Source organism: Aspergillus wentii (assembly GCF_001890725.1).
Source record: "Aspergillus wentii DTO 134E9 unplaced genomic scaffold ASPWEscaffold_2, whole genome shotgun sequence".
Lineage (NCBI taxonomy): Eukaryota > Fungi > Ascomycota > Eurotiomycetes > Eurotiales > Aspergillaceae > Aspergillus > Aspergillus wentii.
In genome coordinates, this window is record NW_024467833.1 from 3,248,511 (window position 1) to 3,270,339 (window position 21,829).

General features: G+C 49.9%; 9 protein-coding genes across 9 annotated transcripts; 7 read left to right on the plus strand and 2 right to left on the minus strand.

Moving 5' to 3' along the window:
• The first annotated feature begins 432 nt into the window (after positions 1–432).
• Positions 433–4,101, plus strand: ASPWEDRAFT_365861 (uncharacterized protein). The gene is made up of 2 exons (XM_040834500.1): positions 433–665; positions 733–4,101. Exons 1-2 carry the CDS (start codon positions 576–578, stop codon positions 3,955–3,957), a joined length of 3,315 nt encoding a protein of 1,104 aa, XP_040692960.1. The 5' UTR covers positions 433–575; the 3' UTR covers positions 3,958–4,101.
• A 143-nt stretch (positions 4,102–4,244) lies between these two features.
• Positions 4,245–5,261, plus strand: ASPWEDRAFT_103138 (putative mitochondrial methylglutaconyl-CoA hydratase (Auh); the record flags this gene model as incomplete). Its single annotated transcript, XM_040827539.1, has 2 exons — positions 4,245–4,594; positions 4,697–5,261. 2 exons carry the CDS (start codon positions 4,245–4,247, stop codon positions 5,259–5,261), a joined length of 915 nt encoding a protein of 304 aa, XP_040692961.1.
• Positions 5,262–6,202: 941 nt separating this feature from the next.
• On the plus strand, positions 6,203–11,826 carry ASPWEDRAFT_37044 (LipA and NB-ARC domain protein). The gene is made up of 5 exons (XM_040834594.1): positions 6,203–6,488; positions 6,561–6,891; positions 6,955–7,585; positions 7,640–7,693; positions 7,964–11,826. The coding sequence occupies exons 2-5, from the start codon at positions 6,571–6,573 to the stop codon at positions 11,416–11,418; spliced, it is 4,461 nt and encodes a 1,486-aa protein (XP_040692962.1). The 5' UTR covers positions 6,203–6,488; positions 6,561–6,570; the 3' UTR covers positions 11,419–11,826.
• Positions 11,827–12,132: 306 nt separating this feature from the next.
• On the plus strand, positions 12,133–12,590 carry ASPWEDRAFT_25131 (uncharacterized protein; the record flags this gene model as incomplete). The annotated part of the gene is made up of 2 exons (XM_040832695.1): positions 12,133–12,343; positions 12,400–12,590. 2 exons carry the CDS (start codon positions 12,133–12,135, stop codon positions 12,588–12,590), a joined length of 402 nt encoding a protein of 133 aa, XP_040692963.1.
• A 172-nt stretch (positions 12,591–12,762) lies between these two features.
• On the minus strand, positions 12,763–13,248 carry ASPWEDRAFT_95393 (putative FHA domain protein SNIP1; the record flags this gene model as incomplete). The annotated part of the gene is made up of 1 exon (XM_040839604.1): positions 12,763–13,248. A coding segment is annotated over one exon (486 nt), but the record flags the coding sequence as incomplete, so codon positions are not given.
• A 750-nt stretch (positions 13,249–13,998) lies between these two features.
• On the plus strand, positions 13,999–15,026 carry ASPWEDRAFT_49316 (uncharacterized protein; the record flags this gene model as incomplete). Its single annotated transcript, XM_040837261.1, has 2 exons — positions 13,999–14,831; positions 14,966–15,026. The coding sequence occupies 2 exons, from the start codon at positions 13,999–14,001 to the stop codon at positions 15,024–15,026; spliced, it is 894 nt and encodes a 297-aa protein (XP_040692965.1).
• Positions 15,027–15,502: 476 nt separating this feature from the next.
• ASPWEDRAFT_49317 (uncharacterized protein) lies at positions 15,503–17,024 on the plus strand (the record flags this gene model as incomplete). Its single annotated transcript, XM_040837262.1, has 2 exons — positions 15,503–15,996; positions 16,064–17,024. The coding sequence occupies 2 exons, from the start codon at positions 15,503–15,505 to the stop codon at positions 17,022–17,024; spliced, it is 1,455 nt and encodes a 484-aa protein (XP_040692966.1).
• A 153-nt stretch (positions 17,025–17,177) lies between these two features.
• ASPWEDRAFT_37047 (uncharacterized protein) lies at positions 17,178–19,957 on the minus strand. Its single transcript, XM_040834595.1, has one exon. The coding sequence runs from the start codon at positions 19,812–19,814 to the stop codon at positions 17,334–17,336; it is 2,481 nt and encodes an 826-aa protein (XP_040692967.1). The 5' UTR covers positions 19,815–19,957; the 3' UTR covers positions 17,178–17,333.
• Positions 19,958–20,048: 91 nt separating this feature from the next.
• Positions 20,049–21,678, plus strand: ASPWEDRAFT_37049 (uncharacterized protein). Its single transcript, XM_040834596.1, has one exon. It carries the CDS (start codon positions 20,362–20,364, stop codon positions 21,427–21,429), a length of 1,068 nt encoding a protein of 355 aa, XP_040692968.1. The 5' UTR covers positions 20,049–20,361; the 3' UTR covers positions 21,430–21,678.
• Positions 21,679–21,829: the final 151 nt, after the last annotated feature.

Sequence of the window (21,829 nt, forward strand, 5' to 3'; positions counted from 1 at the left end):
GCACGGCAGATATGGCTGCAGATAAGGAATGCGAGGACGCAGACTGCACTCGATAAGCGGAAGGAAAATAAGAGAAGACACAACTTCAATCGCGAACAATGTTGATTTGGAGTGTTTTCGATCTCCGAGCGGATGCGCCAATGCGAAGCCCAGCAACGGAGATTAGAGGATGGGAATCGCAACCAGGGAGAATCCAACACAGTTGTAAACCCTGCGCCACAGCAAAATAAAAATCCGGATATAGTATAGAGCCTTCAGGTCATGGATCAATCCAGCAGCGTAAATCGAAGCAGCAAAAATAGCGAGGGCGAGATCCCGTCACGACCGGTTGGCTCTGCTTCAAGGCGGGAGGACGGGCTGGTGAGGGAGATCCTGCTCCAGTCCTGCGCGCCCAGAAACGTGATGATCAATCACGTGACCGCCATTTTTGCTCTCGCCGAGTCTCCGGCCAATTATTATGGACGACTTGTAAGCTTCATAGCAGCACTCAACAGCCCATTCGTCTTTTTTCTTTCATTCCGGAGAGTATCCGGGGTTCTGTGTTTAAATCAGATACCACATGACTCTCTTCATGGATGTCATCTGTCTTGAATCATGTTCCGAGCCGCTCGGGGGTGTCTTCTCTGAGAGCGGCGCACTTGCTCAGAAGTCGTCCCTGGCAAAAGGTACAGATATAATGTGCTACGAATTGTGATGCTATGGGAATATGCTAATGAATTTTCTTGGATCCAGGCAAGCCGTCACAATAGTCCCTCTCTCGCTATATACAAGACCAAATTGTCCAGCAATGCTTCTCACGGGCCCTTATCTTCATTCCGGTTCTTGACCTCCGACAGCAGCATCGCTTCGTCAGAGATTGAGTTGCAGCATGACCAACAAAATGAAAGTTATCAAAACTCAAGCCCTATCAGTGAACCGTGGAGGAGGATACGGCTTGAGTCCCATTTGAACAAACACTATTCGCCCTCTGATTTGAATCACACACGGGTGTCAGAACCAAATGAGTCTTGCTCGGAAACAAGTCAATTGGGGAAAGGAGGCTTTATTTGGGGGTTGGAAACGCAGGCAAAGTCCGAAGGGCGTGATACGAAGAAAAGGGCTGCTAAGAATACTCGCTCAAAATCAAAAGTTGCTCGATCCTCAATTCCGACACCCACCGAGTACCTTAACAATGCTCTTCGTACTCGTCGTGAACAGAGACCAGACCTCTCCAGGCCCAGCCAGGGAGGCTACCGTCCCGATTCTCCTCGAAAACCGAAAAAGATACCGAAACCTCCGAGGATGTCTTTGCAGGCCATTCTTGCCGATTACATACGACTCGTGGAACCTCTCCTGGCACAGACGAGTAACATGGACAATGCCGGGCCTGGATTGACTAGTGCAATGAATGAGGTTTTTTGCGAAGGGCATATCAGATATCTAACAGTGCGAGGCTATTCTCCTGTGGATGTAATGTCATGGGCATGGATCTTCAGTAGCAACACAGTCTATGAAGCAGTTCTTCGAATCTTCATACTACAAGGCGACCACAGAACCAAACATGGTCCTGTTCAAGAAGTCCCGCCATTTATACCGCTGCTTCTATTACGGCATAAAAGCCTCGATGCGAAAACTCTCCGATTACTCCTCATTTATTCTATTCATCTTTTAAACGGCCAGCCACTTCCAGCCGTTCATTCCTCCATCAAACCGGCCTCTGACGGCATGGACCTTCCCAAAATACAACCATCCGAACCCGCAAGACCTCCAGTTGATCCTACCATGTGTACCACCTTTGTCGTTCGCTTGCTTTATCATGCTCGCCAAGTGTGGCCCCAAGCACAGCTAGCGATTGCTCGTGCATTTGCTATATATTTGACTCTTCCAGACCCAAAGGAAAGCAGTTCAGTAATCGCCACCCAAAAAATGAACCAATTCCGGGCTGAGAAGTTCAACACGTGTCTTTGGCTACTCTCATTGCCTTCAAAGCCGGGTCCATTTATGTCGGCCTCCATACAGCAAGAAGCACAGTTTGAACTCCTTAAGGCGATGGCAGGACATACACCTGCTCTCCCGGTTACGCGACGCGGATACCAAGGTGTTGTTGCTGTTCAATTAGCTCATAAAAAGACATCAGCTGAACGGCAGTCTGCAGAGCTGAAAGCCCCATCTTGGCCGCCATGGAAAGAAGAAAGGCTGGGAATCGATTCTCAACGAGGGATTGAAGGAATGAAAAGTCGTGCGATGCGGGTCATGTCTCAAATGAAGGAGGCTGGCTATTCTCATACTCGGTGGGAAGAGGTTTCTACTATTCTGGCGGGATGGGACACAGATCAAAGCCCGACAGTTCAAACCAGATCTCTGACGCGCCGACCGCAGTCTTTGTCAGGCCCTCGTGGGAGCAAACCCGGACATCAATCGATATGGGTAGCTCGGATTCGTGCCACAAGAACTGTACGGGAAGCCTGGGCATGCTTTTTGTCGTACCAAGACCAGGGCCTCCCACCATCTGGTGCTATGTATGCCATCATGGCCGAGAAACTGATTTTCCGTAGAAAAGCAGTCGAGGGCTATTTTGACGAAAATAGCCATGCCCTTCCTGGTGATGGCCCAGAAGTCTTCCCTGAACCCTCCTCTGCTCGCGATCTGATATATGTACCCACGGAACCACCAACGTTAGATGAGCTTCTCAACCAAATGCTTTCTCAGGGGATCCGACCATCAGGGCGATTCCTGGCCTTGCTTCTCAGATCCGCATCCAGTTTCAGTGTTGGGCTAGACTACCTCAATTGCAGCAATCTCTCGGACAACCAAATCCAAGCTTTGTCTACTGTGTGGGGCCAGCAATCAGACTACAATACCCAAGCTCGAAAGGCTTTGAACGAATTGCCAGACTACCTGTTCTCGTCCTTCATAAGCTTCTTATGCAATTGCTCGGATTTCAATCGGTTATATTTGGCCCGCCACAATATCCGTACCGCAGATCTCTTCCCCGTGATAATGAGCGACTACCACACCATACCTTCGAAAACGACCACGTTATCCTCATATGTTGAAAGTTTAGGAGCAAGTGATGATCTCCATCATCCCAAGACTCTACCGCATGCAGTTCAACTGATAAAGCTGCGACATTCCCGCTATCCTCCAGCTTGGATTCATCTGTTATCGGCGCTCAGCAAGGATCGCATTAGTGTGCCATATCGTAAAATGAGCCGAGGTGTGCAGCGAGTTCTTGCCTGGCACGAAGTCATCGAGGTTATGAGGTGGATGAAAGATCGTGATGTTGAACCCGGCTTACAGGGATTCCATCTTCTTTGCACCAGCTTTTCGAAGGCAGTGGTTGCAGGAGTGAGGCATCCAGATGCCGCAGAAGAGGGACTTGATCTCGTGAGCGAAGCATCGCAACGCCGGGGGTCCTGGCACGCCGAGCATGTTTGTCTAAGCTTCGATGACATGGTTCAAACAGGGCTCTGCACCCTGAAAGACTATTTTGATCAGCTTGTTCTCCCCGATGCGAAGACCTCACACATTGTTGAACGCAGCATGACCTCAGTTGAGACTGCCACCAATTCCCAAGTGACAGTCCCCCCAATGCTCCATGTTCCTTCTCCCGCTGTTCTACACGCATTCGTCCGCGCACTGGGACTAGCTGAAGACCATGATGGTCTCTTAAACCTTCTTCGGTGGATGAGTCAATCGGCAACCACCCTGAAGGAAGCTTCGGATGAATATCTGAATGGCGAGAGAATGATGCGGCGTACCCTAGTGGCCATACGGGTGTTCCTCGAGGGATCAAAGGAAAGAAGGTTTCTAGGATCATCCAACCCGTCATATTTCAATGACTCTGAAGTGGTTTCATTTTCAGATCCGAACGTGCAAGAAGCATATGATATCTTCACAGCAACGCCTCTTTGGGGTTCTTGGCCAAGCGAAGAGGAAGTCTGGGATTATGTTCACTGGGAGCACCCGGTGCAATGATTGATTGAAGGGACAATCTTGTATATTACCATGTATATATAAATATTTTGTAAAAGCTAGTTTCATCAAATCACCATGATACCCTTTCAAGATTTAGATTGAGAGGTTGGATGTATCTTATGTAGAGGCGCTTAGCCACGGCAATAAATGGGGTTCCTCCCCGCAGGCAAGCTTATGTAGCTTTCCCCACGCCAGCTCTCCCATCGGACCATCACTCTTTTCCCTTCCTCGGTTATCACCTTCAAACCTCCAATTACCCCCAGATACTCACAAAATCAATATACATAATGCCTCCACGACTCATTCGATTCTCGTCTCCGTTCCTTCGACAACAACCCGGATTGTCTATTCGTGTCACAGTCTCACGATACAGCACAAGCACTGATGATGCTGTGATTAAGACCCAGCAAATCCCAGCACCAGGATCCGGGAGCATCCGTGTCCTGCTGCTTAACAGACCGCAAGCCAGAAACGCCCTGTCAAGAAATCTCCTCGATAGTCTCTCGAAACATGTCAAATCGATAGCGGCAGAGGAAGGTAATGGTCCAACACGGGCACTGATCATTGCCAGTAACGCGGACGCGGCCTTTTGTGCGGGCGCAGACCTCAAGGAGCGGCTTGATATGACCAAGGATGAGTGCGTATACTAGGATATCCCTTGTTACGTCTGATGTAGGCGTCTTTTTAAGCACCCGGGTGATCAGTTAAGGCTAACTTGTGCCGAAAAAAAATTCTACAGGACCAACCAATTCCTTGCTAAGCTCCGGGGCACATTCCGCGATATCTCCGCTCTACAGATTCCTACAATTTCCGCGGTCTCGTCGATGGCTTTGGGAGGCGGTCTGGAGCTCGCCCTGAGCACACATTTCCGTGTTTTTGGCTCATCATGTCTCGTCGCCCTCCCAGAGACTAAACTGGCGATTATTCCGGGCGCAGGTGGTACCTATCGCTTACCCCAGCTGATTGGGGCGAGTCGGGCCCGGGATCTCATGGTGACGGGGCGTCGTGTATCGGGCGCCGAATCGTACTTTATGGGGTTATGCAACCGGCTGGTCGAGGTGCTTCCGGAGGAGGCGCAGAAGGAGGGCGCGGCCAAGGACAAGGTTCTGCGGGAGAGTATTCACCTTGCGTTGGATATCTGTGAAGGCGGGCCGGTTGCCATCAAGCAGGTGCTGCGGGCTGTGGAGAACCCAAGTGAGGCGGCAGAGAATGAGGCCTACGATGGAGTGGTCAACACGGAAGATCGGCTTGAGGCTCTCAGGGCGTTTTCTGAAAAGAGGAAGCCTGCTTTCCGGGGACGGTGAAAGGCATCAGATGAGAGACCCGTCCGCAGTTTCGGGGAAAGGATAATGTCCGACATTACCCAAACGAGAGTGATGGAAGCCAAGGGAATAAGCGCGATCAAGTAAGAGAAACAGTATGACTCAGGCTGTCAACCTCGAAACCAAGCAGTTAATATTGAATGATGACTCTCGGCGTGAGTCATCTGCAGTCGCAATGCAGATAGGCTACAATATTTGGCGGTCTTTGTGGCGATATCAATGTAGTAATGATAAAGTAAGAAGTTGTTCCAAGAATAAAACAAAGCCTGGGGCAATGAACCCCGGTTTGATCTGACGGAGGACGGGCCGTTGATCCACGCGTCGATGCTGTGGATAGGTAGACGGTGTAACTATTCCGATATCTTATGCAGGTACCTTCAGTCTCTGCATTATTCTCCGCATTACCTGTCATATCTGGAGATGCAAATTAATGAATCGAATAAAACCATCGAATATGGACATGGATAACAGCACTAGGCTACCTATAGCAGACTAATTTAGTAACCCTGTGAATACGAACGCCTATGCAAGCAAGATCACAGCCACGCCATGGTTCTTCTTCTGGACACACTCAGTTGACTAGATGATATCACCGTGTATACAAACCCGACAATAATAGCAGACCACCGTAATCCATCACGAACCAGCCACTCTCGTTGACTCAACAACCTCACCCCTCTCTCCCTCCATGGTCAGCCTGTCCATCATGTCCTGCAGCTCCCCGCGATCTGCAAGCCTTGTATCGCATGCAGCCCCCATGATTCGCCCAATACCCCTGATCATGATTGCCTCTATTTGCAGCCATCGTCTGACCAGCGCCCACTGGTCAGTTGCCCACGGCCACAAGGCGCCAGGCACGGTCCGGACTAACAGGAATTAATTCGATCACTTCGTCGACTTTCTTCACCTTCATCCATCATCCTGCCTGTCATCTGGCCTTTTCATCCCCTCCCCCGATCGTCCCCTCCATCCTCCCTCATAAATACCCTTCCCTGTCTCCCTCCCCCCTCCATCTTCTTCTAGCGTTCTTTTTGTCTTGTCCTGTCTGTCCCATCGCGGTTTCTTTCTTTGATCTGAGGAACCGGTCTTAATCTGAAAAAAATAATTCAAAACAACACAAAAAAAAAAAACACAATAATCATTCAGAGTTACTCTTGTGCCATGACCTAGTCGCACTTGCTCTTACACTTGATACACCGTTTGATCCAAGTGAGTGACCCCTCAGTGGTCTCCTCATCTCTCGTCCCTCGTCTCTTCACTGCTAATCTACCGAGTTTCTAGGTATCAAGATATGTCCATGTCCGATCTTGCCTCCAAAGTCAAGCAGTTCGGCCTGACGCAAGTCTACTGCTCCGTCCAAAAGCCTCTCGTTGATATCGTCTTTGTCCATGGATTAAACGGGAACCCGTACAACAGCTGGACGAGCAAGTCCACGGGCACCTTTTGGCCCGCGGATCTCTTGCCAGAGGTTCTCGATGTCAACGAGGTCAGAGTCAGGGTTTTGACGTATGGTTACAATGCCAATGTTCATTCTTTTACCGATGGTGCTTCCAAAGATCGTATCCACAACCATGCTGAGACTCTTGCCTCTGGGCTTGCAGCCAACCGAAATGTAAGCAAAAGTCTGCCCCTCATTTTTGATCAATTACTAGTTCTGACTCAACTCTTTTTATAGCTTCGAGGATGCTCTGACCGCCCCATTATCTTCGTCTGTCATTCACTGGGAGGCTTGGTTGTGAAACGAGCCCTGATCTACTGCCGAAGTGTGTCAAATGAAAAGATCGAGCATCTCAGGTCTATCTTCGTCTCAACGTACGGCATTCTTTTCCTGGGTACTCCTCACAATGGATCTGATGTTGCAAAATGGGGACTGTTACTGCAAAACATCTGCAGCGCTGTCATGCCAAAGAAGTTCATGGAGTCCTCTCCGCAGCTTGTCGAGGCTCTCCGTTCAAACAACGAGACCCTTCAGAACATCAACAGCCTCTTCGCTGATGTTATGGGAAGATTCCATATCTATTTCTTTCACGAAACCCGATCCACGGATGTCAAGGGTACCCGTGAATTGATTGTGGACGAGAGCTCGGCGGCGCCCTATGCAGAGGGTACAGAACGTATGGGTATCGAGGCGGACCATAGTCATATGTGCAAGTTTGATGATGAGAATTCTCCTGGATATGAGGCGGTGGCGGAGGCTCTTCTGAGATATTCCCGGGATGCCCCTGATATGATCGCGGATCGATGGGTTGAGGAGAAGAGGACCCGGTTAGTGATGAGGCAAGCCAAGGCAAGCGAGATATTCCATGGTGCGTGATCCTTGATGACAGTATGAATGCAAGTCACATTATTGACGGACATAGAACAACGGGTAGATGGACCAATGATAAACGTACCAGATCGCCCCTCAATGATTGGTAGGACACACCTTCTTCATTCTTCGCCTGAGAATCCTGTTATTACCCTGAAGGAGTATGAGATTGAGGAGCCCCCTGAGCCTTCCTCAGCTCCACACAGATATGTTTAAATACCTTTATATTGGCTTTCTTCTGCAAATGGCGGTGGTTTCGTGTGCTTCTTCATATGCGGATTGAAAAGAATGATAGAGCCTGTAATATAGCAATGCATTATTATATTTTCTTCATGGCGTGTTGCAGTCAGGTCGTTGCTGACTTTTTGTCTTCCAGGTACTCTATCTCCACCGGATCGAATGACTGCAAGTCTCCCAGACCCGCGTGTCCTAGCAATTGAACCTCCCCCGAACGAACCACCCTCGCACATCGAACCTCTGCTTGTTGCACCACCAGGCTTTCATCCCAATGCGACTTTTGTTGGGATGCAAAAAGAGCTCGATATATTACATGCCCGGTTATTCAAAGCGAAAAAGCGCGCTGAGCGCCTCGTCGCTGTTCTCATCTGCGGTGTCCCAGGATCAGGAAAGTCCCACCTTGCCCGGCAGTACGTCTGGACCTATCGTGAAAACTATCCCGGAGGTATATTCTGGGTTGATTCCAAGTCTCGCGAATCGATATCTAAATGCTTTTGGGACATTGCGCAAGCGGCCACCTTGACTGATGGTGGAGAATTTCAGCATCCCGACTCCAAGGCACCCCAGAAGTATGTGGAGGTAGTTCGCAACTGGTTTCAGGCACGGGAAGAATGGCTTCTTGTCTTTGACGGGATCACCTTTAACCATGATGGTGACCTCAATCATTTCAAGCAGTTTCTTCCATTCAACAAGAAATGTAGCATCATTTACACATCCGTTGACAAAACTCTCAGAAAGAAACAACGGCTGTATGAGCCATACTGTCTTGTGGTCCCCTCTCTAACGGTTGAAGATGCATGCAAGCTTCTATTCAAGGATTTGGCCATCAAGACACCTACCAGGGAACAGGCCCGTAAGGCTACTGACTTGGTCAATCACTATGAAGGCTTACCTTTGGCAATTCATGCCATCAGCCATCGCCTTAGTGCGACTTCCAAGCCAATTGAAAAATATCATATCAACTCCCACTTGACAGATGAGAAACTTGCGGAGCCATTTTTGGGGATCATGCACGATCTCTTTCGGTTGGAACACCATCAAGCATTGAACCTAATCAACCTTTTGTCCTTCTTCGGCCACCATGTACCCGTTGGTATGTTGCTTCTAGGTAAAGCGGCCTTGGAGACATGGAATATGGATATCCTGGCCAGCAGCCGACCTGGGGAGCGTGGTGAGATCGATACAACACTGGGGATTCTCATCCGATATGGTCTTATCGAAAGAACCACCGACACCTACTCCCTGCCACAGACAAGTTTCTCGCAAAAGTCCGATGGAGACGACACGGTAGATATGAAAGCCATTATCCCGGATTTATCCGAGTCACAGACCGAGAGCAGCCAGGATGCATTCTTTGCCGTCTACCAGAATTCTGGCACTATCGATGTGATCAAAATCCATGGCGTTGTCCAAGGCTTTTGTCGGGATGAGCTCAAGATCATGGACGAGGAGAGAAAGGCCACTAAAAGACCCTCTGGTGACACCGGATTTTACGATTCATGGCTGCTTGTTGCAACCCGAGTGTTTTGCAAGTCCTATGAGAATGCAAAGCATAAGATGCAGTGTTCCGATGATCGTGGATTGGTTAGAGATTATCGAGAGTACGAGACTCACGCATGCAGGTTGCTTCAGAACTTTCCCAAGAAATCAACAGCATCGAGCTTGGTGCGCGAAGCTCGCGACGATCTGAGACAAGTGATAAAAAGCATTGGCAAGGAAATCGAAAACATCTCCCCCAGCTCCTCTCAGGAATCCCTCCAAAAACACAGATCTGTCTTTGACCGAACAAGTAGCTCGTCTTCATCGGTTCCCGGGTCATCGGCAGACGAGGCACCCTCGCGACAATTGACCTGGGATTTCAATGATGAGGATTCTCCCAAAGTTGAATCACCACAACAGGAAATTCCAGTGTCACAGCAACACTTTAACCTGCGGCCATTCCCTCCCCATATATATCGAGAGTCTAGTCTGATTGGCTATGAGGCCGACGAAGAGCCTGGGGCTTTTGTTCGGACCTCTCCGGCGCTTTCACAAATGAGCCAGGTAACAGAAAAGCCCATTCCAGCCCAAGAACCAGATCTGCCTCATTTGGGGGATGAGCGGGATTGGAAGCTTGTCCCACCAAAGCCTCGATCAACCAAAGGAAGGCAGTCGAAAAGGAGATCCAAATTCCCCCGCAACATCCATGGTCCTGAGCCCGCGGCCCCTATTCTCCATGTATCTCCAGTGGAAGGAAGAAGTGCGTCAAGCGGGTCTTTGGGCAAAGGCCGAAGGGGTTCCCAGGTTTCGGCGACCGAATCACTCGCTGCTATGCATGCAGCTAGTCCACCACTATCTCGCGGAGGAAGTGGTCATACGGTGAGCACAGTGAATACAGAAACCACTCAGCCACCGTCGGACAAAGAAAATGTTCCTACCTATGCTACTGTAGCAGCCAAGCGCGCACATGAGATAGCAGCAGCGGCGAAACCACGATCATCATCGACGCCTGGTGGTCGACACCGTCCAACATTCCTGCAATTGCAGAGCAAGTCTTCTACCGAGTCCCTGCGAAGTCGAGCCAGTAATGCCCAGGCGTCGCCGCTTGCCAGCGAGTTCAGACCAGATCAGATGAGCCAGTCGACTTATAGCGAGCCCAGTCAAAACATTCTTGCGCATAGATTAAACGCTTTGGATCTGCGGACAAGTCAAGGTAGTCAAGTACATTCACATCATCTTTTACATCACCCTTCTGCCATGAGACACTCGGAACCTGTAAGAGACATGTCTGCAAGCACGCCGTCTATTCTCACATATGTTCCACAGCTTCCACAGCTCCCATATGACAACAACATTGAAATCACGGTTTCACGAAGATTAAGCGCTGCCAGTCGAAAAAATGCTGCTGCTGCTGTTGCTGCTCAAGCGGCACACAACCTTGGCTCGGTCACTCATCCATCTGCAATCATGCCAGGAGTCTCTCCGCCCCCATCAATGACACCTGATGTGCCCGGTGGTTACGCATCTGAACCAGCTCCCGAGCCAATGACACGAAATCCTTCGGGGCAGTCTCACCAGTCCTGGTCAACAGAGCCAGTCCGATATCCACCACCAAGATTCTCACCCATGCCCCCTCCCAACACCGGCATTGCGCAGGCCGCACTGCCAACCGCACTCCCACAAATCATTCCTCAGCAACATACTATTTCAGGAACTGGGGGCTGGATAGGAGATATACAACCGCAGCAGGCTATGGGCAGTGCTATTCAACCCGATACTAGCTATGCCGCGCAAACCATGTTGAGATCAAGCGTCCCGTTGGATAACCATCTAAAGGGCCTGGACTATGGCTTGGAACCCGAACCCGCGCCGACATTGCACTTTGGCGGACATCAAGTGGATGTGCGTGATGCTCAACAGAGACTGTTTGGGCTTGGCCGGTTTCACGCACCGCGACAGGTCCCAGCATATCAACTATATCATCCGAACCTCTCGGGGCCGTTAATCCAGCACGAAGTGGCAGTTCCATCGCCTGAGACGTACGCCGTGCGTGCGCGGAGCGGCAGTTCCCCCTCTCCACCTGTGTTTGACGGGTTAGGGTTGCATTTAGGATGATGTGTTTGATGCTTTTTTCGTTCTTTCTTTTTCTTTTTTGTTTTTGTTTTTCGTCATCTGCTTGAGGCAGATGGTTTTTCTCTAGACGTCATGCATGCATACAGTGGAAATTGGCGTTGACGGTTTGCATTCGAGGGTGTTCATTGTCCAAGGATATGAGAGCATGCAGACATGGAGTTTTTATTGGGTTTGATTCGGCTACGAAATAATGTTTGATAGTTTTTTCTTTCTTTATCTCTTTTTCATATTCCAAGAACAAGGATATCCAAATCTTTTGGAGCAAAGGCACCGCTGCAGTAAATAATACCCAACATCTACATCATGAACCAGATTGACGAGGCCAAAACAAGGACAGCCTTGTAACAACCATGGTAACCAACAGATCAATGACTTTATATGCAAAATAACTCTATCATTCCAAGTTATCATCTGAACCGACCTTGATTGCAATGGCGAAAAGTAGACAGCCACTAAACCGTATCAGGAAACCCGACTGACCGTGTATCGACGTAATAAGATCAAGTCCATTATGACGTCGCCAATGACGATAACGACGAAAGAGGCGAGAGAGCAATTATAAGAGGCGATTTTGTTTAAATGGTCTCGATAGAAAGACGAAATTGGATTTATAAAATCGCAATACTTATTGCTGCTATTCATTACCTACACATTACTAGATCCCGATCTACTATCTATACAAAATAAACAATCAACATGTCACGAATCACTCCTTTGGCTACTCGATTGGCATCTGTGAGCTCTGCCGTTCCAAGAGCAACATTTCCTGCGTCGCCTTTCGCCGCATCAAGATGCATCTCTTCCACAGCCGCCCGGAGGACGGGCCCCGTTGATACGACCAAGGATACACTGAAGAAGGCGGACAGATTGGTCTCGGATGCAGCTGTGAAGGGAATCAATAAGGGTGGTATGTATCACCGTGGTACTGGTATCAATGAACTTCGTCATGCTAATTCCCGTTAGAACAAGCAACCGAGAAAATCAAGAACGCTGTTGGCATCGCCTCGGAGGAGACCAAGGCCAAAGGGGAGGAGGTCAAGGGTGAGACGGCCGAGGCCGCTGGTAAGAGTAAGGAGATGGCAGAAGAAGCAAAGGGGAAGACTGAACAGGCCTTTGGCGAAGCTAAGGATAAGGCTAAAAAGACCTTTGACTAGCTGATGGGTTGATGTTTGGAAGATGTAAAACATGAGACGGTTGTTGCTGTTGATTGCTGTTGTCCATTGTCATTTTTTTTTTCTTAATAGCGGTTTTGTGGCCAACCGTGCATATGGTGTACATTAATGGTATCATCAAAGATTGTTCGTTTCATTTTTTTCCAGTTCAACTTGGAGGAGGCAGCATCATAACGTATTCCCGAGTGCTGAGCCCGAATTGTAGCACGTCCTTGTCCCTCACTTCCACGTATCGTCCGGCTGGAATCTTATCCCCATTCACACTCGATCCATTTGCACTTTCCAGATCAATGAGGTACGGTTTGACTCGTCCGATCCGGTCTCCGAACTCATTCCGCTTCTCGACAAAGCGGAATTGAATCGCCGCATGCTGCTTGGAGCAACTCGGATGGTCCAGAGGGAAATCCACCACCAATCTCTCTCTTCCAATAAGCCAGCAGCTGCGTTCTTTCAGCTCCATCACCTCCAGGAGGTCTTGTCCTTTGAACACGTAGAGACGCCAGGGTTCCTTGGCTGACGCTTTCCGTGCCTCGGGGGGTTCGTGGTACTTGAGCACCACCGCTCCTCCATTTACTTCTACAGTATTGCTCTCTGCGGCCAGGCGCCCGGTGTTTGCGAAATTAGGCTTCTGCTTTTCAGGCGGAGGGGCCGATCCTTCCCCTCCCCTCGACACCTCTGATGTAAACGCGTCGTTCTGAGAGGGAAGTGGTCCTTTGGACCGTTGCACAGCACGTGACGGGCTTCGTGATTGTCTAGCAGGGGATCGAGACCGGGATGTGCTTCGACGTCTTCTAGATGGTTTTTCTCGATCATCGTAGTCTCGGTCACGGTGTCGTCGAGGCGAATGACGTCTGCGTCTCCTCCGGTCGTCGTCCGATTCATCGGCTCGTTCTCTGCGCTCTCGACGACGACGATCATCATCATCTCTTCTGTGGCTCCGTCTACCAGACGGGCTGCGGGAGGAATGTCGCCTAGAGCTCTCCTTATGGGAGCTTCGATGGTCGTCCCGGCGTCGTGAGCTGCTGCTGTATTCTTCGTCGCGAGCTCGTCGTCGTCGACTGTCGGGTGCTGGCGAGCGAGATGGCGATGGCCGTCGTCGGCGGTCATCGCGGTAGTCGTCTGATGCGCCAGCCATGGTAAAAAGCTCTGCTGTGGGTTTGAATTGGCCTGATTCTGCAAGCAGGGAAGTGAGAAGATGGTGATGTTTTGGCGGAATTTGATAACAGATGCGATCGGCACACGTGACTGTTATCGCGGGCGGATCGGAAGAAGCAGAACGAGGGGAAAGACGGACGACAACACTCGATCAACCAAGATTGCTGTTTTCCACAGGCCTCAATTATTCCGGGGGAGGCATCTGGTGTGCTTCCTTCCTTGAAACCATGCGGCCATGTTCAAGAAATCCAATATCCTCTGCTGTGGTGGACATCCACTGCTGAATCCCTCCGCATTCTCATCATCTCTACCGCCTCATGCTTCTTTCTCTTGGAGATCCTATGCAACTGCCCACGACTTCTCGGGTAAAGATCTCTCATGGCCTACAGGCTCATCCTTTACGCCGTACGATGTTTTCAAGCAAGAACGAGGCGCACCGTACTCGAAAAGCCGGTTCTACGACTTGGTCAAGATCTACCACCCCGATCGACCATGTAACGGGCATCCACTCTGCCGAGATATTTCACCAGAAGTGAGACTTCACCGTTATCGGCTAGTAGTGACAGCGCATGAGATTCTCTCTGATCCGACCAAGCGGGCAGCCTACGACTTGTCCGGCGCCGGATGGAGCCACCATTCTCCTCGCAGTCATGGTCCAACTCCTTCATGGGCACGCACCGGCTCGAGCGACTATGGCCCTATATTCACCAATGGAACCTGGGAAGACTGGGAGCGGTGGTATAACCGACATGGAGAGAAGCAGCGCCAGGTTGTCGACCACCGCACCTTTACGAGTTTGGTTATACTTCTTACGTTGTTGGGGGGCGCTGTTCAAGCATCATGGATCAGTCAGTACAGCACAGGATACGAAGACAGACTCCGGGAGATCAATGAAGAATCAACACGGTTTTTGGTCGGACGACGGGAGAATACCGTGAAGCAGACGGGATCATCGGATGCTAAAGTGCAGCACTTTCTCATCCGGCGAGATCCCACCGGGTTTGGATTGAAGGAGGAAGAGCAGCCAGTATATCAGCAGGTTCTCAATCCTCGCAAATCATCTGTGCCGTCAGAGAAGTCTGAGAGAATCGAAGCTGAAGGCGAACGATCAATGGGTGCAGAAGAACTTACTAAACCTGGTGCAACGAAATGATGCTACGCTTGACATTCTCTTTATTATTTATCTTGAGATATTACTGCAGTGCAGGCACTGTCTATATCATAGGGCTGTACAGACTGCCCATGCGATTTCAAGCCATATAATGTTGTACATATGATTCCAATCTCCATTCTTATCCTTATTCTTATTCTTCTGACTTGGTGGGGTTGAGTGTTTCACATGAAGATGTTATACTCACCTAGAGCCAGCCTGCATTCAACCCGTATTGTCAGGTCTGGATAATTCCAAATATCCATTCTCTTCTCATTTTCCGGTCTGTTTCTCAATGCTCTATATATACCTAAAACACCTCGCTGGACTGTCGCATATGGGACCGTCGCTGCGGCCGCGATGGACCGAGGCACTTCCGCATGCACCGATTTCCAGGATTTGCCAACTTTTCTCCAGATCCTTTTTTTGCAACCCCTATCTTTTTTCTTTGTATATTTATTTATTTCCTTTTGCATCCTTTTCTTTCTTTTTTGTATATATTTTGGCATCAGGAGAACCCCAACGAGAGAAGAGAAACCGTCTCTCTTCTCTCCTTGACTGCAGTTTCTTCTTTCTTTCCCTCGCCACCATGAGCGCCCTCAGCAGTTACATCGCTCTCCTAAAGGTCGCGCTACCCAGAATTCCCCTCGTTCTCAAGACCGTCTTACTTCATGGCCTTCATCTATCCCCCGGCTCGGGGAAACAAGATCTGCGCACCGAATTGATCGTGGTCGTCATCCGGTCTTTCATGGTTTCTCTTCTGCCCGTGGGCCAGCAGCAGAAACGCAGCATGCGCGATCCGGGCATCAAAGGGCCCATGTGGGTGTCCAAGGTCACCTTGCCACAGCCAGATAAGGATGTCGAGCAAGCTGTTATCAAGGCAATCGAAGATTTGAAACTGGGTGACATAACATACAGAAACCCCGGTGTTGTTCCCGTTGAAGCCGAATGGACCGGCTATCGCAAAGGCGTTGGGAAGAACGCACCGCAGCCTGAGATCTCGGAGGAAGACAAGTATCGCGAATTGCGGAAAGATGCATCGTCGGATAGTGTCATTCTGTACTTCCACGGCGGTGCATACTAGTGAGTCGATCAGCTGATATCTTGAATGTGTGACGTTTGTTCTAATCATCTGTGACTGCGCATCCAGTTTGATGGATCCTTGTACCCATCGCATTCCAGTTTCTCGTCTCGCCAAATTGACTGGAGCTTCCGTTCTCTCCGTCAGATATCGTCTTGCGCCTCAGAATCCTTTCCCCGCTCCGCTCGTCGACTCCTTGGTCGCATATCTTTCGCTCATTGCTCCCCCACCTGGGTCACTGCATGAGCCCGTGCCCGCCAACAAGATTGTCTTCTCAGGCGACTCTGCCGGTGGGAATCTCTGTCTGGTGTTGCTGCAAACCCTATTGACGCTGCGTCGCATATCCCCAACCATCCGCTTCCATGGCAAGGACATCCCCATTGAGCTCCCCGCAGGCGTATCGACCACCTCTCCCTGGTGCGATATCACACGCTCCCTGCCATCCGTGCACAAAAATGCCTCATTCGACTATCTCCCTCCTCCCCGATCCTCGGAAAACCCATTTCCATTCCCTGAAGACGAACACTGGCCCTGCGACCCCCCACGTGTCGACCCATACGTCCACGCCAACACTGTCCTACACCCGCTTGTCTCTCCGGTAGCCGCTCGCAGGGATCTCTGGAAAGACGCACCCCCGGTCTTCATCAATGTCGGTGAAGAAGGACTGGCGGATGATGGACTCATCATGGCCCGCAAACTGCACCAGGCTGACGTCCCTGTCGTCATCGAGCAGTTCGAAGGTATGCCGCACTGCTTCGGCATGATGATGGTCAACACCCCGTCGGGAAAGCGCTATTTTAAGGGTCTGTCGGACTTTTGTCGTGATGCGGTGGCCGGCCGCGTCAAGCCATCCGGTAACATGACTTATATTGGGTTCAAGTTGCGGTCCACGCGGGAAATTCCTCTGGATGAGCTCAACTCCGACTTGAGTGATGACGAGGTCTTTGAAAGAATAAGCAAGAGTGGCTTAGCGAGAGGAGAGGGAGAAAAAGCATACTTGAAGCAACTGACACAAAAGGCCAAGCTTTAAATATTTTTGGACTTTTCGTGGTACATATTTTGGGTTTTTTTTATAGACGGCGTTGATGTCATTTTTACGATTCCCCTGTTTATTTTTGGATGTGACATACCAGTTCATCTTCTTGCAAATACGTTTTTAGATGGTATATAGAGTATCACGCGTTTCTTTTACATAGGTACTCCATAGTATATAGAATTCTTGGGAGATTTGATATTCAACATATTGCAAAGTGTTCACTGTATTTCCATTAAAATAAATGAACGTGAATGATATAAATTCAAGCTTAAAACATGTAAGCCGCAATGGGAATATGTGTCGCTAAAGATATTCATCATCATCAATTGACGGATCATCACCCAAGTTCTCCACGGGTGTATTGTGATCCAATTTCAGTTTTGGTACAGACTCCTGGCTTTGTCCCTGCCATCTTTTAGGAGAGGAAAAGGTACTGCGACTGGATGTTGCAGCCGCTGGAAAGTCGGTGATTCGTGTTCCATGGATACGGATCTCGCCAGAGAGGTTGACAGCACGTGGAATGTCATCTACATAGCCATCCCAGAATCCCATGAGCTGTGCAATGAGTCGGAAGAACGCAACCACCATGGTAATGACAGGAGCCAGGATCGTCGAGAGATGTGACCAGCGCCACATCATGGTTGGGATCACAAAGGGGAACTGTGGCGCATCCGGTCGTAAGCAGTTGCCTTCACAAACGTCGGAAACTAAAGGATGGCAGTAGTAATCACACATGGTCGACTCGGAAAAGAACCAGACGAGTGATATGGTGATAAACCAGCCCAGGAGAGTGAGACGGATGCGCCGCGAAACCGAATCTCGGGTCCATAAGCGCGGAAGTCGAATAGAGGCATATAAACGGCCATCACTCTGCACTCCACATGTCTCACAGTTCTCCCCTGCATGAAGTTGATGCGGCTGTTTGGGATCTTTCCCAGATGCTAGACGTGCAGAAAATATGGCAGTGTCTCGCGCAACTTGTTCCTCCAGGCCACTGAGTCCCTTTTGGGCTTCACTGATGTTCTGAACCAGTAGCTTCACTTTGTCGTTAAATCGATCGAAAAACTTCTCGTCCAGCTGATCAACATCGACGGCAGATTTTCCTGCCGCATTTGCAAGCTTTAGCTTTTCCAGTATAGCTTTTTCGTATGCAGCATCATCCTCGTCTTCGCCCTTCGTTTCAGTTGGCTGTTCATCCAGAATCAATTGGAGGGACTCGATCGTATCGTCACCAAACTCATAAGAATCCTTGTCAGTCTTGGCATCTTGCATAATATTCTCCAAACCGCTCTTTGGCAAATTAGGCTTAATGAGCGATGGCCTTTTCCTCAGTAAATTATTTTTAGGCTGCACCTCTTGCTTTGGTTGTACATCGACCTGGGGTTGTGTTCGCTCAGGCTCTGTCCTCTGAGACCCTGTCCATTGAGGCTCTGCCTGTTGGGAAGGCTGCTCGGGTTCCTCTTTTATGGGAGTGGGAGGTTCGACAGGTGGTGGTATTTTCATTGGGGGCTCAGTGGCTCGTTCAGTCATGGGGGTATCTATCCAGGCGCCGGTCACAACAGGCGTTTTGTCGTAAATATTCTGTCTATCTGGGAGCTTCTGGGCCTCTGGTGTTTGCATATGAATTTGGCCCGGGCTCTCAGTTCTTGACAGTTTGCGAAGTAGTGTATGCGAGTCCCGTTTTGTTGGGCTGCGTTTGTTAAAAGTGGAATTCTTGTACACAATAATCGGCGTGTTAGGGATAACATCTCCCTCGGTTGATTGGTGATTTTTCTGCTCCGGAGATAGACCAGTTCCCTCTTTGGCCGGTGAAATCCTGTTGTAATTGCTCGTAGACCGTTCCCCGAGAGCACTTCTGCTTGTCAGATTGGGGCGTGCCGGAGAACGCTCACTGGCTTTGGCGAGTTTGGCACGCAAGTCCATGCCAGGACTTGATTTCGGGGTCGAGGAGTTTGCAGGCTCTTTCCTTTCTTCCTTCTTCTCTTCTTGGGGCACACTTTGATTGCGTCGACCGATGTCTCTCATCCAACCTCGACGTTGTGTTGCGCGGCTGCCCCATGTAGAGGGGAGGTTTAACGAAGGCTTAAGGTCATCACCGTCGTCGTCTGGCGCATGCTCTTGGACCTCTTCCTCACGTCGCTGCAGATTCTCTGCTGTCAAGGCCAGCGGTGTTCCCGACCTGCTGAGCACAGGTGACTGGTTAGTTGTCGCCCGTCTCAGCCGCTGTTCGTCCTTGACATGCTCATCCGCAATCTCGCCCAATCCATCAGAAGTGGTGAATATGTCATCCTGATGTCCATTCGCATTCCCCCTGAACCCAGATCCTGACGATAAGCGCCTGTTTCGAGTGTTTCGTGGTTGCTCCCCTGAAAGATACAGGTCCTCGTCCGGGTCCTCTAAATCCACCAAACTGTCGGCGTCATTGATCCTCTGGTAGATATCCTCGAGTTCATTCGGGGGATTCGACTCTGGAGAAAAGGCAAAGGCGCTCTGTCTTCTCCGAGGGCTTGGGGTGCCCCGCGCGTAGGAAGTAGTCTGTGGGAAATCCTCCGCCATCCTTGGGACGCGTGAGGCAGCTTCGAACGCCCCTCTCAAGGTCTGTGTTTGGCTGAAAGTTCTCCGATGTCGAGCACGATCTTTATCTCCAGGACTTAATCGAGAGTGATCGAAATTATAATCAAGATGATGAGGGTCGCGGTGAGCTCGGCGAAAGGGGGACTGTTGCTGCTGCTCGGGGCTGCGACGCGACGAGTGTCGGTCACTCCTGCGGTCAGGAGTGGGCATGGCGACAAGTGAGAGGCTGGTCGCTTAAAAATCGTAAATAATCGCCCATTCACTCAAACGCGACCGGTGTTGGGGGACGAGAAATGCAGTGAATAACGATCATAACAAGCCGTCGCGAAAGTTGAAGCAGCTGGAATCCACCGTCCCGAACGGGTTAGCGGTGCGGAGGAAAGAATGGCAGCCAAAACGGCGTCATCATCGACCGGAGCAGACTGCAACATCGCATCGCCCGGCCGCTCGACTCTGATCGCCATGGTCTTTCCACGTCTCAGGTGATATCTGTGGATCTGAAACACACGGTTAGATCTCTCATCCCGTCCATTTTCCCATCATTACCCCAGCAAACGATTTGAAGGTGCTGTTACTGACTGACATGTGACTAGGTCAGTCGTATTGATCATCGACTCCACACACGGGCCTTTGTCTCGACGAATTTCCAATAATAAAAATATCATTGCGACCGACAGCGAGGGAGGACTTGTTGAACAATCACTTTTTGGCGCGGGAAATTTTTTGAGCAAAAAAAAGACACATCGACGGAGCCAGTATGGCCAAGTCTGCGAGACGTTCTGGGAAAGGCAAGGCCCCGGCCTCTGCTTCGTCCTCTGGAACCTCGACTCCCAATTCCCAGGCAGGCCCTCTGCCTCCATTCACAAAAGCCCCTTCTTCTCTCGAATCGTTCCTCGAACCCCTCTCTCCGCAAGAAGTGTACTTGATCCACGTCGATGTTTCCCCACAAGACCTCAAGAAACAAACCTTCTTCGTCCCGACCCTGATGAACGTCGCGATCATAGCCATCATAGCCCTACGAGCTTACATGGTTCGCTATCACTATCCGGCCATGCTAGCAACATTCATTGGGCTCACTAGCTCCATGACGGTGGATACTTCAGTAATGACATGGCAGGAAACGGTAAAGACCATTTTGCAGCGGACTGGCACCTTGCTCATCGATTACATCCTCGTGACCGTCTTCTTGCCCTGGCCGCTCCGGTTTTATCAGGGTCCTGTCAAGTGGCGCCGGACAGTTGGCTTCCGAGATCGCGAGATTATTGTCCGTCGCAGCCAGCGCAGCTGGAGTGAAAAGCTGGAACGCAATGTCTGGATTCAAAAGGACGAGACAACAAGGGATAAGATTGTGGCCGCCGTCACACCGGAACGTATTAAGAAGACCGGATACCTGCTCGTGGATGCAGAGTGGGATCTGGATTACGATGCCATGATCCGGGCACACGAGCTGGTGGACCAGACGAGAAAAGGCAACGGGGTCCAGCTCGATGAATTCCGAACAGCAGTCGTGGTCAACACCGATACTCATGGCTGGCTGATCTGGCATGTTGGTGATGAAGAAACCGCCCAGGGAAAAACACGGTCAGCTCAGCGTGACCAGATCCTGACATTCAAGGAAAAGCTCACGGCCATGGGCAAGGAGGATCTTTTCTTCCGTTGGGTCGAGCTGATCCAATATGAGAGTACGCAGCCAGGCGGGTTTACGCCTGAAAGGCAGCGCTCCGCCATGGTTCAAGCCAAGGCGCTCTTCGAGAATGAAGAAGTCGACTTTGCTCGCTTCTGGCAAGACGTGGGTGGGTTGGAAGGTTTTTCTGATCTTGATTGATTTGTTGTTCAAGTGTATGCATATGCATGTTTTGCCTGTGCTGGTGTTTCTTTTCACTTTTTCTTTCCCTTTCTTGCTTGTCTTTTTATTTAGTCTCGGTTTATATTTGGATACGGAGCACGTCTTATATGGAGGTCATACAGGAAGTTAGAAGTCGGCCATTAGAGAGCTACAGAAAATACGCAGTACATACGGAGTATATCTCAGTAATACCAATGAAGCATTTCACGTGTTTTTTTTTTTGTTGTTGATTTCTCCACATAAATCACTTCACCGAAAGCAAGCAAAAAACAAGTCTATCTAAAAATCGAATAAGATAACCAGATAAACGAAAATATTGCGTTTGACATATATGGGTATCATTGAGGCTTCCCGTGATCAATTTCCAGGACATAACAAT

Coding starts and splice junctions, on each gene's coding strand:
- ASPWEDRAFT_37049 (XM_040834596.1), top strand. CDS start 20,362: ATGGCCAAGTCTGCGAGACGTTCTGGGAAAGGCAAGGCCCCGGCCTCT.
- ASPWEDRAFT_37044 (XM_040834594.1), top strand. CDS start 6,571: ATGTCCATGTCCGATCTTGCCTCCAAAGTCAAGCAGTTCGGCCTGACG. Junction 6,892..6,954: donor GGCTTGCAGCCAACCGAAAT/GTAAGCAAAAGT, acceptor CTCTTTTTATAG/CTTCGAGGATGCTCTGACCG. Junction 7,586..7,639: donor GGCAAGCGAGATATTCCATG/GTGCGTGATCCT, acceptor TGACGGACATAG/AACAACGGGTAGATGGACCA.
- ASPWEDRAFT_37047 (XM_040834595.1), bottom strand. CDS start 19,814: ATGCCCACTCCTGACCGCAGGAGTGACCGACACTCGTCGCGTCGCAGC.
- ASPWEDRAFT_365861 (XM_040834500.1), top strand. CDS start 576: ATGTCATCTGTCTTGAATCATGTTCCGAGCCGCTCGGGGGTGTCTTCT. Junction 666..732: donor GAAGTCGTCCCTGGCAAAAG/GTACAGATATAA, acceptor TCTTGGATCCAG/GCAAGCCGTCACAATAGTCC.